Source organism: Pagrus pagrus (assembly GCF_965226575.1).
Source record: "Pagrus pagrus genome assembly, chromosome: 12".
In the NCBI taxonomy this organism is placed as follows: Eukaryota; Metazoa; Chordata; class Actinopteri; order Spariformes; family Sparidae; genus Pagrus; species Pagrus pagrus.
The window spans coordinates 13,686,908-13,707,789 of NC_140196.1; the positions used below are offsets into that span (position 1 = coordinate 13,686,908).

Here is a 20,882-nt window from a genome sequence, read left to right on the forward strand (position 1 = left end):
AAAAATCTAAATAATTTTAAATTGCAGTAGTTTCATAAATGGAAAACATGCCAAATCATGGAAGTAACTTGAAAAGAACAACATAAGGCATGTATAGACATTGAGTGAGTCTGGTATAACCCTGTTAATAGTGAGGTGAAAACAAGGCAAGACAGCCCAGAGCTTATTGACATTCCTGCAGCACAATGTGGCCAGCTTCACCAACAGATGGCCAAAAGAAATCTGATACTGGTGCTGTGTTTGGTTAGATGATTTAGGTTTCGTTTCCTACAAGCCACTCCCTCTTAGTAGAAAGTGATACAGACCAGTGTCACAAGACCGCTGACCGAAGGTACGATTGCTCCTTTCTGTTTATTCTCTTACTTATATTGCAGTTTTTTTTATAACAGCATCTGTTTAGTTTCTCCAAATGACTCGTGAGTTTGTTCAGGTGGGTCACTGCTGCTCTTATCTTTACTCATCATCACCTACAAATACAGTTCGTGTTTACATTCAACAATCGGTGTGAGAGGGGTGAAAATAACGATTTAAATTTGTGCTTTCGTTACTTTGTGTACTTTTGACAGTATGACTGTTAATAAACAGCAGCTGCAGCGGATAATAAGGTGCTGTTGTGTCGGATCTACACAGAGGAGTCACTAACTAGGAAATATTCAACAAAATAAATCCCAGGGGACTATAACATAGGCCTATATATATATATATATATATATATATATAGCCTATAAATATATATAAAGTAAGTAAGTAAAGGCATGTAAGCATGTCATATGGATGTGGTTAGTCAGAGATGAACAAATGGATATTACATTAGCCACTGCTGTCCATCGTCCGTTCAGTATATGCGTCAGTGCGGCCGCCATATTGGTACGGGAAAGCTTTGCCTGTTGGGTTTAAATATCAGGAATATATGATTCAGTAGTCTACTTGGCTAAATTTGAGATGCTGGTTTTCATACCAAAATAACTGTGTAGATAGGAACAGTAATGAATAAAAGATTTCCATTTGCAATCCTACGCTGCTGTCTGTCTTTATTTGCCTTAAAGGGCGTTGGAGCCTGTGGTCTGTGGCAACGGGGTGCTACTGTGACAGAGTTAGTATAGCTAATGATCTCACTTGCCATTACTACCTGTCTGTCTTCATTATGGTTTGTATTATTTTGTATCAAGCCACTGAGATTTACTACGGTGTTTGAACGCCACACTCGGATGGGCCCTTGCTTCACAGGCGCACCCCGTAAGTAGTCACCAGTCTGCTGGTACCGGACCACGTGGTAGGTTTCGTCTACAGAGCTCCGCCAAAATACTATTAATTACGGACAAAAGTGTGTTTTATTAGCTGTACATGTAGAGATAAGTTCCCGACAACAACAACTAGTGTTTGTGATGATGTTGGATGATTGAAATGTATGTAGAGCAAGTTGCTGTACATGTTGGTAACTCTGTTAGCTTGATGTTGTCCATAACTTTGTTAGCTTAAATGTGGGTCGAGCTGGACAGCGGCTGTGTGCGCGCCATTATTTCAACTACACAAATCAAGATAGAGTACTAACCCGCTACACTGCAATATGATGCTGTTTATAATTTTGAAAAGAAATTAGGAAAAAAGATGCATAATTACAACAAACACTAAAGTTAAACATTGATAAGTAAATTTGTTATAATTACATTTTTTGGTGAAATATACATCTTGATAATGTATATTTCAAGTACATTATGAACAAAAATATGCTGTTGCCTGCCAGTCATTATCAGCCTACATGAGTCTCTTGTTTAGCTTGCAGTATAACTCGTGTTTTCATGCCTTCAAACATTAGTGGCCACAATTTGTAAAGTACATCAACGCACCAAAAAACAAGTGTATTGATTTGACTGACAAAAGTCGACTCAGTCTTCTCAGCGTTTAGGGGTCAGCTCCATCCTCACATATAATATACCAGCACTCTGTCCATCAATACATAAACAGTCCATCTCACAGCTCCGTCCTTCAAAAAGTGGTAAATATAATGTTCCAGTTCCTGCCTTGTTGAACACTACCTATAGTCTACTTATTACCTGTCATTTTGTCTGCTGCCAGGTCCAACCTGTAGAAGCCAACGGCATCTGTTACACTGCATAAGATAATATTTTCCACATGAAACATGGGGCGTCCTAAGTAATGCTGCCAGCTAGAGTGGACATTTTTACGCAGCTTGAAATTTAAGTAAACATTGTAACTAGTATAGTAGTGATCATATTTTTGTCTCGCCAATTTCCACTTGTGAAAAGTGTTCAAATAGAAAGTGTGATTGATAAATAATGTATCTTTGTCTTTGTTTAGATGGGTGCAATATTCAACATACTTGAGCAGTTCAGACTGGAATCTTACTACAATCAGTTTTTCCAGTTGGGCGTCAAGGATGAGCGAGATTTCTTGGATGGTGTTACAGATGAAGATCTAAATAACATTGGTGAGATGAACCTCAACTGTAAAAAAAAAAACATTTTGGCTGGACTTAGTGAAAACCAGTTTACTTGCCCATAGTATTGGGTGACCAGAAAAATAGAAACGATGTACATGACAGTACTTTAATATACCTTTTTAAGTGGTTTGTTTAAAATTCAGTTTCTTGACACTATCACACATGTTGGTTCAACTCAAAAGTCCAAAAGTTAAATGACCTCTATATTGTAAATATTAATTTGTATGTGCTAAATAAGTCAAATACTAATATTGCGCCCACATTTTGACAGGTCTCAGTCATGTCGAGAAGAATCGTTTTTCAGCTCTGCAAAACTTCATTCAAAGACTCAGAGCCCCAGAGCGCAAAGTTCAAACTGTGACACCTGTGCAAAAGTCATTGGAGCCGTTCTGTCTGCAGTACACATACCCGAAATGTCCTCAACCAAAACATATTACAGGTAAGAGGAACATGTATTTTATAATCAATTTCTGATCATTAGATAACTTAGGCCAGACACTGACTTTTTGATTTATACAGTGGGCTGTGTTGTGTTAGAAATAAGATGTGATGAATGCAATATGGTAATCAGACATCCACAGGAAACTTAACCAGCTTAACAGTTGTTGTATTGAACATACAGATATGGATCCAGCGCAGAACACGGTTGAGGACCTGATGTTGAGGATCGGTCATCTTGAAACTGTTGGCAATTCTAAAGGAGTCTGTCTCTACACAATCGATGGGATGCCCTTGACAGATGATCCCTTCTTCAACACATGTGAGCAGACCTGGACACATTTGGAAGAGAAATTTACTAGATGCTACCTTCTATATTGCCAAGATTTTTTCCTTAGCCCTTACCCTTAACAGAGTTTAAAGTAGTGCAACTATTTGAGTTACAGTCATCAGGTGGCCAGAAAAACGACTCCAAATAAATGCTGATATTGCTCTGTAACTGCTGGATGTGTAAATGCAAAATCAACTATATCAACTTACATTTTGTCTCCTCATGCAGGGTCTTTGAAAGACAGACATATCCAGAATGGAGACGTAATTTACGCCATCTTTACACCGAAGGAAAACCTGAAACAGGCTCCGCAGATACCAAAACGAGAGATTGGTGAAACCTATGGAGACAGTGTGGTTCGATGCCACATCATGCTCAAGGTGTGTTTTAATTATGGTCATACTACAACTAAGGATGCTACAAGCCACTGATATGGATGTAACTGTACAAGCTGAATATTTTTGATTTGCCTTAAAAGATACACTTGAAAATATTATCCATCCATTATGTTAACAAGATAAGTGTCTAACCTTAGTAATGTGTACTCGGTTCTGATCACAAAGTGCATTTTGCAACTTCCATACCCCGTGGGAGAAATCTTGACTAGCAATATGTTTCAAATTCGGTGCTCTTCGGAAGACAGGAAGCACTTGTATGTTTACCTATTTTAATATTGTGGATGATGGAGAGGATGAATTATTTTGTTTGTGTTTAAGTCATTTAACTTTTTACACTTGAGGAGTTTCTACATTGTCTTGGTTCAATGTAACAATCTTGACTTATTAAAAAAACAAATTGGTGATAACAGATGTCAGAAAAGGGTCAGAAATCACTCGATATACATTTCCAATCAACAGAATCAACAGAAATCTGAATTTCAAGTAATACATTTAAATGTCATCACTAACCGCTTTGAGGGTCGCGTTGATTTTTATAAATAACATATACGGTTATTCTAGACTAAACTGTTGCTTAAACGGTTTTTATTTTCTTCATACAGGGAGACTTTGAGGTGAAAGTGAACTTGGCAAGTGACACCATAACCAGTCTGAGACTCAAGCTGGCAAATGAGAGTGGAATCCCAGCACACGTCCTTTATTACAAGTAATTTAGAATTAACGACATCAAGCATTGATATCATGGTTATTATGATCGTCTCTCTCGTAGTACTTCTGTGCTTTCTTCTGCCTTTTATATTTGCAGAGGTCAACATTGTGGCGGCGACACACTGCAGAGTTGTGGAATCTCTGAAGGGTCAAAAGTTTTCTTCTCTTTGTCCACGTTTTGTGATGAGACTTCGTACGAGGAGACATTCTTCATCAACGATGTTGTGCCTTCAGTCCAACAATCCCAGAAAGGAATCAGCGTGTTCTTGTCTTCACTTTACGTCCTTGTAAGTTTTATGTTTTAATACATTATCAGTCTCTACTGTACTTACACTAGCATGCTAACATGCTAAACTAAGGCTGATCATGGTACCGATTAATTCTGTTTCGCATCAGCATGTTAGCGTTGTCATTGTGGATCATGATTTCGGTTCGCATGTTGACATTAGCATTTAGCTTATAGCTTATCAATTATAGCTCATAGTTTCGTTTCCAGATTAAACGTAACATTTAACTGATCTGACAGATGGCAAATCTATGGAAAAAGCTAAAAGTTGCTTCATTGTAAATTTAATTTTACCCGAACTTCTGATGTGGGCTTTGTTTCGAAATACTTTTTTTTTTCTCTCTCTCTCTCTCCTTCTAGCGACATCGTTATACGGGAGAGAAAACAAAGAAACTAATTTCTTACATACGGAAACTGACTGGATGTCACCCTCTCGCCCAAAGTTTGTATCAGTTATTCAGCAGGAATGAAACACTAACCAGGAATCAGAAGGTAAACTACGAGCTGATATGATTCTGACTTTAACGACCTATTGTTTTGCACTTTTTGAAATGTTCTAGTGTGCTGGATTTTATTTTGAGGATTCGTATTAGTGGTCAGAGCAGTAGATATCTCGGCACACAAAATTGTCACCATCTGCACCATTTCAAAAGGAGGTTTTCCTCAAATTTGGGTGAACTGAACCTTTACACAAAGTGTTCTTTCACCAGTACCCATGTCTTCAGGTCTCCTTTTTGTTGTTTTTTTGCAGGTTGCAGTTATTGAAGGCCTTTACATGCTCTTCAGAGAGCTTTTGCCTCAACGTGGAAGACAAGGAGAGAAAGTCATTGAGGACCTGGACGTCTTTGAGAATTCACAGTACTGCTGGGCACATCTCGTATCAGAGGCAGAGGTGTGATGATATTAAGGTTTCGATATGAGCTTGTTAAGGGTAACTTTAGACTGAAGTCTCTGAAGTATGTACTCATATTTTGTGTGGATGTAATATCTTTTAACACCTTTTCTAGAAGTTGCCTTGAATTTGAGCCTATAGGTGATACATGATTAGAATATTTATTAATGCTTTAAGGTAATTTCTGCTTTGACTATTTTTGACAGATACAGGAATCAGATCTTGAGATCTATGCGCCAATCACTCTCACGTCAGAAGATGGCAGCCGTTTCTGCGAACCAGTCAGAGTACCTGGTGTACCTGGTCCCCTTGAACGAGCGTATGTTCTCCGGAAAATCAAAGGTAAAACTAAAACGCTGATATGTAACACAGCAGGTATGAGGAAACACATTGTGGAAGAAAATGAAGGTAGCTGCTCCGCGTTTATTCAGCTGCTCAGCTTTTTTCACTTTCATTGGGAAGCTGCTATTGTTGAACTGAAAAAGGCTCTTTGCAGCAAGATATGGAGGCAGCTGCAGTGAGCTACTTAGATTAAAGCTATTGGCACTGGAACGTCAAGCCTCGTTAAAGTCACTAACACCTTCTACGTTGCCGTTGTATGGATCACATATTGTCTGCATCTAGCTCTCTGATTATGATTGCTTGTGGCATGTTTATCCCAACTGTATGGAGATTCAGAAATAGTATTTATAAAATGTAATGTATTATTTTTGAACCAACAGATGTAATCAGCTTCACTTAATTATCCAACCTTTTGTTTAGATGGGGAGAAAATTCCAAACTGCAGTGAAGAGGTCTTGCGTGAAACGTCATTACAGAGAGCCATTGACATTGAAAAAATCCTGCTCAGTCTGCCTCCGTTCATTAGAACATACCCTCTTTGGATTCACAATGACAAGACAACTGGCCAGAAGTATGTATAACTAGATTTTTTACTTTTTATAAATTCAAAGAGATGCTTTTTTCCTGTTACAAGTATTTAGTTTGTTCTAGTGTTCTTGCAGATGATCCTCAGTAGATATATTTAACTTTGATTATGCGATTGAATAATGAAAAGAAAGTGAAAAAAAAAACATATTGGAATGTGAAAATGAATAATCAATTGTGGGGAAAAAAGCAGCTCTATTGCAGTTTTCACTAACTTGTGCAATTAAATGACAGCTTTCAGATAAATCTTGAGAAGACTTTTGGAAGTATGGCAGAAGATTTAAAATCTCCCTCCAATCAATACCTCAATGTGACCCCACCGCTGCATTTGAAGGAGTTGGGACACCACGGGGCCTGCCTTGTGTTGCTGAGTAAAGGTACTGCATTAAATCACAGTCCTGATTATTTCTGACAGTGTTATGAACTGAACTAAGCTGGATCTGACTTCTTTATGGAAACACGGCTTAAGCCTCCTCCCAGAGGGGAGAAGATTTTAGCTTTCAAAAATCAATGATTTTAAAAATGTGAAAATGCTGAAAATGTCTGTGCTAGAATAGACGATTTATGACCACAATAAAAAAAAAAGTCCAGGCACTCAAGGAGAGTTAAAAAATGTAAAAGGCCTTTATTTCATCAGGCTACAAACAATACAAATACTCCAACACATACCAGCTTGCGCCTTCTTTAGGGTGAAGACCTGGATCATTCATGTCAGAAGTCTTGCCCCGGAAGTATTCCCTTCCATGAGCACCGGTAGTTTGAGGGACACCATTTCATACTTCTTTCATACTTGTAACCATATTTTTACTTTTATGTGTTGCTACTTTTACCCAAGTAAAGGATGTGAGTAATTCTTCCACCACTGGGATGAACTGGACAGCAGGAGATTACCAGTGAGCAAGGAAGGGCCCCCGATGTCCCGATTTGGGGGAAAAATTTGCCTATCCTAAATCTTAGAAGAATCTCTTCTTTGGATCTTCTCAAATCGACCAAAAAGCAACAAACAAGAGCAAAACATTCACTTGTGTGTATGGGCATCAACGAACATGACGAATCTGTCAAGAATCTGCATTTAGGTCACAGCGATGCCTCCTTACATACACAGTGAAGAGATTGAACGTAATGGAAGAGAACTCCCCATTGGTTTCCATATTGCCTCTGATATTTAGCATCATGTTTTTGGGAAGATATATAATGTAAATTGTTTCATGTAATACATTTTTTTTCTTTTCATCAGACAACCTTGGTGTGTATTCGCATAAAGACAAAGGATCCCCTGATATGATCAACGTGCACGATTGTCTTGACGGCAAAGTAAAAACTGTGGATGTGAATCTGTTGGCGGCCAGGTAAGGACCTTATAATATCTTGCATCCACTTTATGTTTATGTTTGCAACAAAGCACTCTGATGGCTAGTGCCACAATGTCGCAGCTGATGTATTTTCTTTTATATTCTGTATGCTGATTTTTATGTTTGTTGCTGTTTTTTGTCATTTAACACAGGACTGGTGACCACAGAGATGACCGAACATTTGTCACAACCAGGAGTCCTGAAGAAGCAATTTTGGTAACACTTTGTCTCTTGTCTTGTTCATTGGACTGACAAAGGAAATGTGATATTTTTGGTTTATTATTTTTTTTTATTTTTTGGACTTGAATTTTCACCAGGTGCTGATAGATACGAGCTCCTCCATGGAAGAAGAATGCTATGGAAGTGCAGAGATAAAGAAAATCAATGTGGTGAAAGAGCTCTTTGACAACTTTGCAACAAGGAGCATGGCTTATGATTTTCATCATATCATTGGCCTTGTGAAGTTCGACTCCATGGTGAAAACTCTCCACACATTTACTGAAAATCTGGAAAAGTTCAAGGTAAATTCAGACGTGTCTTAGATTTGCCTTATCTGTCCTTTTATTTTAGTTAAATGTGGATCTAATCAAATGAAGATTAACACGTTTCTAAATTGTAGGAACACATACGTAACGTCGAGGCGAGTGGATGTACCCTTCTGTACGACGCCCTTCGACGTGGAGCGGTCGAGTTGGAAAAGGTCAAGACGAGGTTCCCAGACTGTCGACTTCGGATCGTTTGTCTCACTGATGGAAATGATTCTGGGTAAGATTTCTCTGTTCTATACAGTTATGGTACATTGACCACACAGTATACTTGACTTGACCTGTACATACTGTATATTGAACGTCTTACTGTGAGCAACAATGACATCACTTAAATCTTTAATCTTTCCATAGATCCTCCATAGAGCCAGTTGCTGTCACAGCCAAATTGATAAAAGCTGACATCATTGTGGATTCAATTCTTCTTGGAAATGTGGAAAACAACATGCTGCATGGAATCAGCAATGCAACAGGTTTGGTATCTTTGAAAAACAGTTGCATCCTTATTTAAATCCCTTTAATATACTTCCTAAAATCATGCATCGAATGGTGTGAAAATAAAGCAATATACGCCATAAAACATTCTGCACATTCTGACTGACTCTAAGCCTTTATTGAAATTTATTGATCTTGTCCTCTTCGTTGTAAAGTCTTTAATGTTGCTGACTGTTAATTCCCTTCAGCATTATTGCATTTTCATTGCGTTTTAGGTCTACTTTAGTATAAGAATAGTTTTTCGTCACTTTTATTCCTACATTCAATATCTTTGTTCAGATCATCATTTCTCAACAAACTGAACCAAATTATTGAACTAGAACAAAGTAATTTACCCAATAGCTTGTATGACCTCTCTTAGCATCTCGACTGGTAATGGAAAAGAAGGGGGTTTGATTTCGCCCAGTGGAATTGCTTCCCACTCTGCTGCGAGTGCTGTACAAAGTTCAGCAACTGTTGTTGCCAGTGGGACACTGGGTATTCGATCAAATTCAAATCCAGACAACAGGGTGGCCAGTCCATAACCTGCATGTTTGCACACCAGTAAGCCTCACAACCATCACATCATTTATTCCAGATCGAAGGCCTGTTGCGTTATGGTTTGCACTAAGCGTGACATGGTGACCGTTAAACTTGACTTTATGTTTTTAATGGTGGTCAGTGCTCTTCAAAACCCCCAAAAGGCTAAACACAGGGCCGGCCCGGGGCATAAGCGAACTAAGCGGCTGCTTGGGGCCCCCTGGAAAAGGGAAATTAATACCATACAGTGCATCATTTTATTTGACTGTACTGAAAATTGTTGTTCCATTGATTCACAATGCAAGGATGTTTGTAAAAAGAACATAATATATGTATATGTACAAAGTAGTAAGATATTTTTACCTTGCATTATAATTTCTCTTCACAAAGTCTGTTACTGTGCAGTTATTCAGACTCTTTGTAATCTCTTCACCTCACATCTGTATTGCTTCCAGGTGGCTGCTGTTTCAAACCACAGACAGCCAAAGATGGTCTGAGGCTCTTTGAGATTGAGACCGTTCTGTCTTTGGAGCAGAGGACACTCAAGGAAAAACTTGACCCATCATCCATCAGTGAGGTTAGTGGTTGTAGATCATTGTCCACCAATCTGTTGGAAGTGATATAAACATTATACACAAACTTTGCACATTGTCTCGATGTGCTAATTAATTTGTCTCTGTAATTTTTTTTAGAAAGTTTTGACAAGGATCTTCACTACACACGGGTATGATGAATATCCAGAGACGTCCCTGCCAAGCCAGATAAACAGCAAAGTGACAGTGACAGAGTGGTGAGTGATAGAAGCTGCCATTATATAGAGGCTGATAATAAACCTGGTCAAGTAAGCTCAATAGGACCACATCCATCTGCTGAAAACTGTTTTTTGTTTTTTTTTGTTTTTTTTTAACCTGCTGTCATATTTCAATGTGAAACAAATTGATCAACGTACTATCATTCCTGTTTAAAACCATAACCTGATTTTAATTGTAGCCCAAAGAACGAGTTGACAAACTTTAAACACACATTAAACAAAGCATCTTTGTTAGATACGAGTGCTGCCAAAAATGTGTTGATGGGTGTAAACAAGAGTCTAGAGCCAAAGCTAGTGGCAGTACTTGCTGCACAGTGGTGTTTTGAGCTTAATGCTAGCACGCTAACAGGTTGATGAAGATGATGCTTCAGTCTGGACTGCTTAATGGATCAACCAGCAGACATTGCCATCCCTAAAACTAAAATTCAAAGCAACTTGTGAAGGAATTTAAAACGGCACATGAAAGAGTGATGGGAGATTTTATTTTATTTTATTTTATTTTTGCTTTTCACCTTGTCTTGCATTGATTTTTTAAATATCTAACAGGCCAGGTCTATTTGTTCAGAAGAGAGGAGGTATAGTCCCTTTGTTCAGGGATTTCAAGCACTAACAATCACATTATATTGTGGGTGTATTTACTTACTAAGTGTTTGCATTTCATTTGAAGCATTGTTTTTTTAAATAGTACTCTGAAAAAGGAGATGCCGATGTTAGGGGGGTGGGGTTTGGAGAAGGACAAGCGTATCCTGGAGGAGCTGAGGAGCCTGCATTGTGACCCGCATCCCTTCTTCAGGGTCTTTCCATCAGAGGAAGACTTCAGTAAGTGGCGTGTTATTGCGTTTTGGTCTAATGCATGTTTGTGATGTTTTTTATGTCTGTGCTTAAAGACAAACACAGCATTCCTTTATGCATGCAGTCATATGAAGCCACATAGCCCTGTTTTTTCCATATCAGTAACTTCATAGTTTTCTCTGCATCTCAACAGTTTTCTTTTTATGAACTTGATTTGTTGTTTTCCTTTTTATTTTTATTTTTTCTTTGGTCTCATGTTTTCTTTTTGATTTGATGTCTAGCCTTTTATGTCACATTTTTCTCATGTAAATAATAAAATGAATGGTTTATTTTCAAATTTTTTGACAATAAATATATAAACTGCATTTTGGCATGGCTTAAACGATTATACTGGCACTTTCCATCTTTTCAGCCTTCTGGAAGATTCTCATGGAGGGTCCTCCTAACACGCCGTATGAGAAAGGAGGGTTTGAGCTGTACTGCCAGTTCGGTCCGGACTACCCAGTGAAGCCTCCACTCGTCCGCTTTATCACAAGAGTATCCTGCCAAAATACAAACAGCTGAAATGTTTGCTTTATTTGTATTGATTTGTTGTAGAGACTCACAGAATGCATGGCCAAAGGATTTGTGCAGTGCTAACAAAGTAATGTTATGTTAGCAGTGTGTCCTTAACATGTTGACAGGTGTACCACTGCAATGTCAACAGTGTGGGCCGCATCTGCCACAACATATTTGACCGTAACTACAATGCCCACATCACCATGAGAGAGATCCTTGAAGCTGTGTATGGACTACTCATCATCCCAGAGCCTGAAGATCCACTGGACAGGTTACACACACACACACAGACACACACACACACACACACACACACAGGAGTTAATAGGTCACACTTTGTGGTAGGACAGGTTGGCACCAAAGCTAATTTTTTATCACAGCTTATGACCAAAGTTCAGTCAGTTCTGTTGACTCAGTTTTGTATGGCAGGCATATGAAGAGGGAATTAAGAATCCTTAGAAGAGTGATTTCATTTTTACTGTCTTGGAAGAATAAGGCTATTTTGAGAGAAACTGGCGATCAAATAATTTTTGCAGTTCGGTATAGCAAGTCTTCAAAAAAGTATTTCCTTTATATTGCTAAGGTTTTTCAAGATTGTCAGTGGTATTGACGTTACATAAAATTAAACATGAAATATCAAGTATTTGACTTGCCTATTAATTTTTTCTTTGGAAGTATTTTGGCCGAGGAATTCCTGACGAGCCGCGAGACGTATGAACGAGAAGCTGAGAAACATACAGAGGAAACAGCAGGAAACTCACTGGATGATATGGAGAAAGTACTTTGGCTCTGATATATACTTATTAGTAGTTGATATCACTTTTTTTATTACATGTTTGCTGTTTTACAAGCTTTACATTAACAAAATGTTTATTGTATGTTTTATTTCAAGACATTGGTAGACACTGCGCCACAGTTTATACCCCAACACCTGATCTGTCCACTCACCAAGAAGATGTTTATTGATCCTGTGAAAACAATATACGGCACCGTGTATGAACGCAAGGCCATTGAGGACCACCTGAAACGGTGAGTACATTTACTGCTGTTGACAATAATACAAAAATCAGTTACCAATAAAGGCCACCTAAAAGACTGATACATGTTTAGACATGTATCAGAAACAACTCAAAAGTGACTTCATCTCTTACTTTCATTTTTAAGTAATTGACTTATTTTATTCCTGGGGTTTCTGTGGAAATAAAGACACAGGCAGTTACATGAGTCCAGAACCTTTATCACATCCCATTAAATGTCCACTGCATTGTTATTTTCCCAGTTGACTGTACTCTCTCTTCCAGACACCAATATGAGCCACTGGCTGGCCCAGGACACGAGCTTGACATGAGTGACTTCACAGCAGACCATGACATGAAGAAAATGGTGATGGAACAGCGTTCTCGTCAAATTAAGTGAAGCTAAGGAAAAACTTTGACGTTAAAGCAAGTTGGATACACCTCACGCTCTCTAGAGAGACGTTGAGAAAGCGCTACCGGTACATTAAACCTTAGAATCCAGAAGGTTTTTTTCTTTATATGCACTTTATAATTTTGTTTTAAGCTGAATATACAGGTGAAGTTTTGGTTGGTCTTTTTGTCCTGACATCACTTTTATTTGATATGAACAGTGACGGGCAGTTGTTGGATTTCTCTGTTGAGACACTTGTGTTTGAGTTAATCGTTGCTTTTAACTTTTTTGATTAAGTTCAATTTCCATATTTTTCTTCTTTCTTGGATTATAAGAATTTAAAGTTTTTGTATTTGTCTAACTGGTGATAGAAGAATAAAGAATTGGCAAAAAAGGGACAGAGTGATGGATGCAGCACTTCTACTTTCTTCTAATTCAGATACATAGAAACAACTTCTTTCTTTGAGTCATATCTTAAAGCTAATTGATGTTCAATTAAATAACAAACAAGTAGGATTTGTATGTTTATAATGTTTGCCAACAGTTTGGACTGTTTGTATAGATTTTTTTTATATGACAATAATAAAAGTCATTGCAAAACAGCTGTGTCCTGCCTTATAATTCAACATTGTCAAGGGTTAAAACATAACTAAAATACACTGAGGCTACAATGTTTGTTTACCTACGGGGGTTATTGCTGTTTTTAAAATATTGCTAGGTTGAGTCTTGGTTCATTAACCTTTTTGAAATCTTCAAAAAATCACATACAAACAGCAGATGTACTCCACATGATGGTGCAAGGAAAAAATATCTTAAATTGTTTTAAAAAATGAATAATTGGGGTTATGAAGAAGCAAAAAAATATTTGTCTGGGAACATTATCATACAGCTTGATGGTGTCATTACGTTTTTCGGTGTCTGAGTGTTAAGAGTTTTGATTCTTTAAATTTGCATAAGAAATCTATACAATTAGGGGTGATCTTTGTTATTCTGCATTTGTGTATGTGAAATCAACCATATATAATCAATTAATCCACAATGAAATCAATGCATGGTGTAGGACCAATCATCGCCGCCCACGCATGCGCTGTAGAGGGATACAGCCACTGATACCAAATGAGAGAGGAAGTGAAACACTTCTCTTCAAAGTAAAGTTCCATGAATTCGAAAAACCATATTGAATACATTTATGGCCAATATGTGACAAGAAGAGTAATTGCTTTAACAATAAAACGGATTACTCCAAAGAACTTCGATCATTTAATATTTGTACGCTTTATTTCAGATTTAACGTCGACGAACCTCCGTCAGTTATTGTTTTATTTTGAAGGCTGTAACCGGAAATGTTTGGAGCGCATATTTAAACATTCCAGTCACTCGCGGTGTGTTCAGTGTATGGACGGAGAGGACGGCACACTGGGTCTGAGCCGAAACAGGTGACTCGGACAGAAGCAGGTGAGTGTACTGGGTGTTGTTTTATGTATATACCAAAAGTTGTGACTAATATTAGCTTTACTTTATCCGTTTGTTGACGTTGCCATGAAGTCAGACCGAAAACCATGGATACAAACTTCCCTCAACAAGTAGTTAAACCTCTGACCTGTCAGCGTTAATGGAAACGTTAGCTTAAATTTCAAATAACAAAATGTTACAGCATTATTTTCAACTTTCGTCAATGACATGTCTGACCTCACATTACTGTCAGACTGTTAAACTCTACTATAAGTACATTATTGTTCATTAGCTACTTCTGCATCCTGGCACTGATTTTCCATATCATTCGTTCTGAATCTCAGAGTTAGCATAGCCTTGCTAGCGACGATTTGTGTCTACTGTGTGGTCTACTATTCTTTGAAATAGATTTTATATATTTTAGTAAACCGTTTGGGATTGACAAAGTCATTTACTCTCAACTATTCATGAATTGCGACATGCTGAGTTTTTGCAGAGGTGGCCTGCCCTTCCTGTAGAACCTGTTCTCACCTGTGTACACCTGTTAAATCAGTATCCGCTCACATGTATCCTGCAAAGTGAAAACGCTCAAACTCGTTTTGAAACAATCGCAATGGGCTTGTTTATAGGACTGTAAAATGATGGTAGGATTGCCTCAAGAATATGGCACAGGTTTCATGTCAACATTAGGGGCGACACTGGGTGATAACATTAAAACACATCAGCTTACTGCAGGTTATGGTGGTTAAACACTACTTTCCCTTTTTGTTTGTTTAAAATATGAAATTAAATACACATAGAAAGAAATATGCCTGCAAATAAAAGGGTGAGCATTGTTTGCTATATAATTACTGACCACTATAAACGTCAATCACTGTGCTTTAATTCTTCTTATCTGCATTCAAGTGAGTTTCGTGCAAATATGGAGCCCCTGTTTGCTTGTGTGTAGTGCTGAGTCAGTCAGAAAAATGCAGATTAAAGTAAGATGCCCCTTTTTTATTAGGGAAGAAATGGTTTGGACAAACTTACCTGTTGTGCTGCTGAAATGTAAAGAAATGGCTGTTTCCTGGAGAACTCTTCTCCTCGAGCTGCCTGTCAAAGCAACACATCAGGGATTTTTAAAACTAAAACACAAAGTGATGTAAATAGGCTTCAATACTAAATGATATAAAGATTGTTAGTTTGTCACTTTCTTTTATGAAAGGTAGCAATATGATGAATACAAGCTGCAAAATAACGAGTCATTTTCACCTTTAGTTCCTGTTTTTCTCCCACCATAACTGCCATACCTCTACTTCAGTCTACACATCAATGTAACCCCACTGCATTCCTCTGCTTGTGTACTGTATGTCTGTTCCCTAGAGAGATGTGGTGGGTGCTGTGGGTGCTCGCAGCCTTGCTGGCTCTCTTCTGCACTCTGGATGTGTGGTACTTTCTGCAGGCAGGTGTTGTGATCCTCCGGGCCTGGCTTCAGCCGATAATCTGGGATGTCACAGCAGAGCAGACCATCACAGGCCGGGTCACTCCCAACGACATCGACATGTGCCACATGAACAATGCTCGTTACCTTCGGGAGTGTGACTTTGCCCGCTTCTCTCTCTACGTACGTAACGGTGTGTTCAAGGCAGTGCGAGCCCTGGGAGGGTCCATGGTCGTGGGGGCCACCACCATCCGATACCGCAGGGCTCTGTGTATAGGTGAGGGCTACGAGCTGAGGAGCCGAATCGTCACTTGGGATGAAAAAGCCTTTTTCCTGGAGCAGAGATTTGTGTCAACAAAAGATGGGTTGGTGTGTGCCGTCATGTACTGCAAGCAGAGTGTCATACGCAGTAGCCCTGACAAGATCATGCAGCACCTGTGCAAGCGGAAGGTAAGGAACAGATTATCAAACACACATGCAGATTTTACACCAGAAAGGAAATTAAAAAGGCCTCTGATAATTGATTGACATTGAGCTTATGTCTTGCTCCTTGCAGGTGGAGTGCCCTGAGTTTCCAGAGGACCTTCAGCACTGGGTTAACTTCATCTCCGCCAGCAGTCAGGCCCTCAGGGCAGAGAGCGGACTAGACGAGAAGAACAAATAAGGGATTGCATGGGCAGCTATTGAGACTGGCTTTTGTAACCTGGCTAATTTACTAGCCCCTGGAGAGAGACATTTGTCGTCTCTTCTCAACTACTGGACTTAAACACACTTGTGCCTACACTTCTGAAAATGAGCCTCACTCAGACCCACTACTTATCTATGTCAGCATTGTTTGGTGAGGCTAAAAACAGATTACCTATCCATTAAAAGGAAAGTAATATGATTGGAAAGTGTATCTTCTTGTATTATGGCAGCAATAAAACAAATCCATTATGAGGTCCTGTTGATGCACTTTTATGTCCTCACTGTGTTTATAGACAAACAGCTGTACAGAGAGCTTCCCACACTTCTAACATGACTCCTAGACAGAGTTTAGTTAGATGTTTGACTGTAAAAAAGAATTGAAAACTAAGAGAAAATTGTTGATGGTGGTTACAAATAAGAAAAAGATGCAATATAACAAAAGTCTGAGAGTGAAGAAGTAGATATTTAGAAAATTGGTTTGTTGAGCGAGTTTTACAGTCATAAAGGATGTAAATATACAAAGTCCTGGAGGTGAGATATGCAGACGAACTTCATATTTCTTAACTGTGTATGTATACAGTTGATTTGTATGCCATTTTGATGGCCTTAAGACAGGCTGATCAAATCAATCCAAACAAGGTTCATGTCTGTAGTGAATCACTGTCTCCGAATTCATTCAAAAAGGCACCGAGGTCACATTCATATTGGTTCCTGCTGATATGGGCATTCTGGGTAATCGGAGGGGATTAATAAAATGTATATATATATGTATATACATATATATATATATATGTGTGTATGTGTGTAAGGAACTGAATATATTTTCTTTCATTTTGCAATCCTGTGTTGTAAAATGACAATAAATGAACTTTGATACCTAGATTACACTTTCAGAGGTAAAGGGCACAGTTTTAAGGAAGAAGGTCATGAGAGTGACAACAGCAGCTGGATCAGCAGATAAAAGGAAGAAATCTACATTCAATTTAAAATAATGTGAGTATCATTGTGAGGAATGGGGGAGCGAAAAGAAAATAGGGGATAAAGCTAGTTGCCTTACTACTCCAGGGGGTGGCAGTAATGGTCCGCTGCTGTTAAACCTCACAGAAGAAGAAGAAGAAGTACGTGTCGTCACACACCCGGAAGTCATGTTAATTCATTCCTACCGGTTTCTTCAAGTTACATCGCATCCCATGGTAGCACTCTCTTCTAGACACACAGTGAGTTTTACAGCCATAAAAATACAATTATATTGTATTTATGGTTATTACTTAAATCTCGATATTGACTCAACTTAAAAATAGTGACTTTACGCGTTCAGAAAGTCTTTATTCTGCAAAGGCCACTAACTACCGGTGGCTAGCAGCTAAGCTAACAGATTTGGCTGTCACAGCAGCTTGAGCCGCGTTCATTTGAATGCAGCAGCGTTTTATTGTAGCTTCCTGGTCCTCTCAAGGTTGAAGTGGGTGATTATGTTGCATCCGTGTTTTTAGCTTTAATGTTATGCCAATGAGTGAAAAAGCACTAATCTCTTGTTTTTCTACCCATCTGCTCTGACATTGATGAGGTCAAAGGAGCGTTTGATTAAATGTTGAGTGTGGTCATGCATTTGGAAAACACAAACTCCTTTTATGTAAAGGATTTTGCTGTAGACTAGTATAAATGCAGCGGTTTATAAATCATTTATAGCATATAATGCCTTAACATATATCAGTTTTGTTTCTTGTCACTAATATTTTGTCCATTTTTGATATTTGTTCCAGAGGGATGTTGCTGCTGGTGCTGGGTGCCCTCCTCCTGCTCTTCTGCAGTCTGGATGTATGGTACTTCCTACGGGGGGCCCAGGTGTTCATCCAGGCGTGGTTCCAACCACGAATATGGGACATTCTTGCTGAGCAAAGCATTGATGGCATGGTCCTTCCCCATGATTTGGACTACATGGGCCACATGAACAACTCCCGATACCTAAGGGAGTGTGACTTTGCCCGTTTCCATCATTACATGCGAAACGGGCTGTTCATGGCCTCACGCAAACTGGGGGCCAAAATGGTAGTAGGGGCCTCCACCATACGCTACCGGCGCTCGCTGGCCTTCCGTGAGGCTTTTGAGATTCGGACCAAAGTATTGGGATGGGATGAGAAGGCGTTTTACTTGGAGCAGCGCTTTGTGTCCAAGGCAGATGGTTTTGTCTCCGCGGTCATGCTCTGCAGGCAGAATGTGGTGCGCTGCAGCCCAGAGACCATTATTGAGTTTGTCTGCAAAAGGAAGGTGAGAAATAGGAGATGGATAAGAGTATTGGTATGACTGTGGTGATTATATTATATTGTCAATTAATTAATAGCTTTCTGGTCTATAAAACATCAGAAAATGGTGACGGAAGGTTGATCAGAGTTTACCAAAGCCCAGGATAAAGTCCTCGGATGTATTCATTTGTCCGGACCTCAAAGATATTCAGATTACTGTCATAGAGTTTTTTCTCCTAAAAGATTACTTAAGTTGATTATCAAAATAGTTGTCTATAAATGTAATAGCTGACTTGTAATCACTCAATTGTTGCAGTTCTATACTTTGGTAGAGTTGTGGCTAATAATTCTTTTCATTATTGATTAATCTGCTGATCATTATTTCTGTTAATTGTTGTCAAAATATACAGAAAATGCCCTTTACAGTTTCTCAAAGCCTAATATGAGATATTAAATAGTTGGCTTTCTGAAAAAAAGACTGAAATCATACAAATATTCTGTTTACTTGAATAAGGCAAAGAAGAGAAGCACATCTGCAGAGTTTAGATATTGGAACTAAAAAATATTTACTTATTTACAAAAAAAAGAATTAAAGGAATCAATTAGGATTAAGATACTTGCCTATTATTTTTCTTTTTGTCAACTGATTAATCAATCAGCTACTAATTTCACCTCTACTGTTCTAAAAATGTCCATCTCAAGTTAATAAAACCCACAGTGATGTCTTGAAATGCTACAATATGTATGACCAACAGTCCAAAAGCTGGAAACTTAGATTGATTGTTATTATTGTTTCCACTAGACTGTGGCTTTAGTTCTACTCTGGCACTCTGTTAACATTGTGTTTGTGTGCAGATTGAATGCCCCGAGTTTCCTGAGGACCTCAAACACTGGATTAGCTTCATCACAGCCAGCAGCCAGGCCCTGAGAGCAGAGAGCGGACTGGAAGAGAAGAACAAGTGAAGCCGCACCATGTATCATGAGTGTAGACGCACATATCATTAGCATTGCACGCACATATACAGTAACATACATTCACACAAACAGTTAAACATCGTAGAGTTTTTAGTTGACTTACAAGATTCCATTTATCTGTTTTTCAGTCGATCGTACCTGCTGTGTATTTTTGTATGATGTGAACAGAAATACTGAACTTGAGACACCCGAGTATGAAAACTTGAACTGTAAGGTATTCCATGTCTAAAAACACACTGTACTGTATGCATTGGGATCGTGGTGAAAGTTGTTCTGCGATACAATGACGTAGCTTTATCCTTGCAGCTTCTTCAGCAGTTGACTGTGAATAGACTTGCTTCAGACATCTTCATTCTCATTTAGCAAAACCTTCAGATAAGCATGTAGAGAAAAAAAGGTAATCTTCCACTGACATTGATGCATGTTTTGAAACAAACAGAAGAATTCTTTTGTGCCTGTTTCTCTTGATTAGCTGTAGTTTACACTTACAGAGAATTACAACTTTTTATGAAAAAAATGTACATGTGATGAAATACTTGAATGGATGTCATGAATATGTACTGACAGCTGTTTAATCTACCCATCAGCATTTTGCACAGAGTGTAACACGAGGGAGTAGATGAACTGAATTCCTGGTAACAATCTGAAAGGGAACGTTTGATTTTGAAGGATAATTTTTTTAAGTACAGTTTTATTCCTTTTAACAAATTATAATTCATGCAATTAAAGGGTCGGCTTCTTGATTGGAACTGCATGTAATACCAAGAAAAAATGCTTGGATCTGAATTAACAATCATAATAAGCAAACTGTTCCAAACCTGCAACGCACAATGAACGAGAATGTTTGGTTTTATCGAGGCAGCCTTTTGAAATCTGGAAGTTTCCCCTTAATGCATCAAAGCTTTATTTTGTGACCAAAGTAATGTATCGTCCTATATGAAGAGGAAACAAAATCATTTTATGAAGATGTATGTGACCTGTTATTTATCTTGTTAATGCACTGACAACAAATCCTGTCCAGTTAGTTTAAGTTTGAAAATATGCACTGTCCTTTTATTTTCCAATTATATATGATTTGTTGAAATTAATTTATGTACCAAACTTTATTTACTGTCTTTATTTATTTGAAGGCATTTTGAATTAAAAATGCATTGGAAACTATATTTGAGTTATCAGTGATTTGTTTGT

General features: G+C 38.4%; 3 protein-coding genes across 7 annotated transcripts; all 3 read left to right on the forward strand.

The window, feature by feature from the left end:
• The first annotated feature begins 266 nt into the window (after positions 1 to 266).
• On the forward strand, positions 267 to 13,522 carry LOC311267281 (uncharacterized protein). 5 transcript variants are annotated; one of them, XM_084370255.1, is made up of 25 exons: positions 267 to 331; positions 2,320 to 2,449; positions 2,733 to 2,900; positions 3,084 to 3,221; positions 3,459 to 3,610; positions 4,231 to 4,334; positions 4,434 to 4,623; positions 4,983 to 5,114; positions 5,374 to 5,514; positions 5,721 to 5,856; positions 6,277 to 6,427; positions 6,676 to 6,818; positions 7,679 to 7,790; positions 7,946 to 8,009; positions 8,111 to 8,314; positions 8,413 to 8,558; positions 8,693 to 8,811; positions 9,808 to 9,929; positions 10,045 to 10,142; positions 10,849 to 10,982; positions 11,368 to 11,492; positions 11,639 to 11,784; positions 12,189 to 12,291; positions 12,406 to 12,542; positions 12,815 to 13,522. In XM_084370255.1, the coding sequence occupies exons 2-25, from the start codon at positions 2,320 to 2,322 to the stop codon at positions 12,927 to 12,929; spliced, it is 3,210 nt and encodes a 1,069-aa protein (XP_084226381.1). In that variant the 5' UTR covers positions 267 to 331; the 3' UTR covers positions 12,930 to 13,522. The 5 variants fall into 5 exon arrangements, with proteins under 5 accessions (XP_084226381.1, XP_084226379.1, XP_084226380.1 ...); XM_084370253.1 differs by lacking the exon at positions 267 to 331 and adding an exon at positions 395 to 430; XM_084370254.1 differs by lacking the exon at positions 267 to 331 and adding an exon at positions 1,190 to 1,273.
• Positions 13,523 to 14,267: 745 nt separating this feature from the next.
• LOC311266507 (protein THEM6-like) lies at positions 14,268 to 16,731 on the forward strand. The gene is made up of 3 exons (XM_084368902.1): positions 14,268 to 14,375; positions 15,735 to 16,242; positions 16,349 to 16,731. Exons 2-3 carry the CDS (start codon positions 15,739 to 15,741, stop codon positions 16,454 to 16,456), a joined length of 612 nt encoding a protein of 203 aa, XP_084225028.1. The 5' UTR covers positions 14,268 to 14,375; positions 15,735 to 15,738; the 3' UTR covers positions 16,457 to 16,731.
• Positions 16,732 to 17,586: 855 nt separating this feature from the next.
• LOC311266508 (protein THEM6-like) lies at positions 17,587 to 20,855 on the forward strand. The gene is made up of 3 exons (XM_084368903.1): positions 17,587 to 17,696; positions 18,240 to 18,744; positions 19,575 to 20,855. Exons 2-3 carry the CDS (start codon positions 18,244 to 18,246, stop codon positions 19,680 to 19,682), a joined length of 609 nt encoding a protein of 202 aa, XP_084225029.1. The 5' UTR covers positions 17,587 to 17,696; positions 18,240 to 18,243; the 3' UTR covers positions 19,683 to 20,855.
• The last annotated feature ends 27 nt before the right edge of the window (positions 20,856 to 20,882 follow it).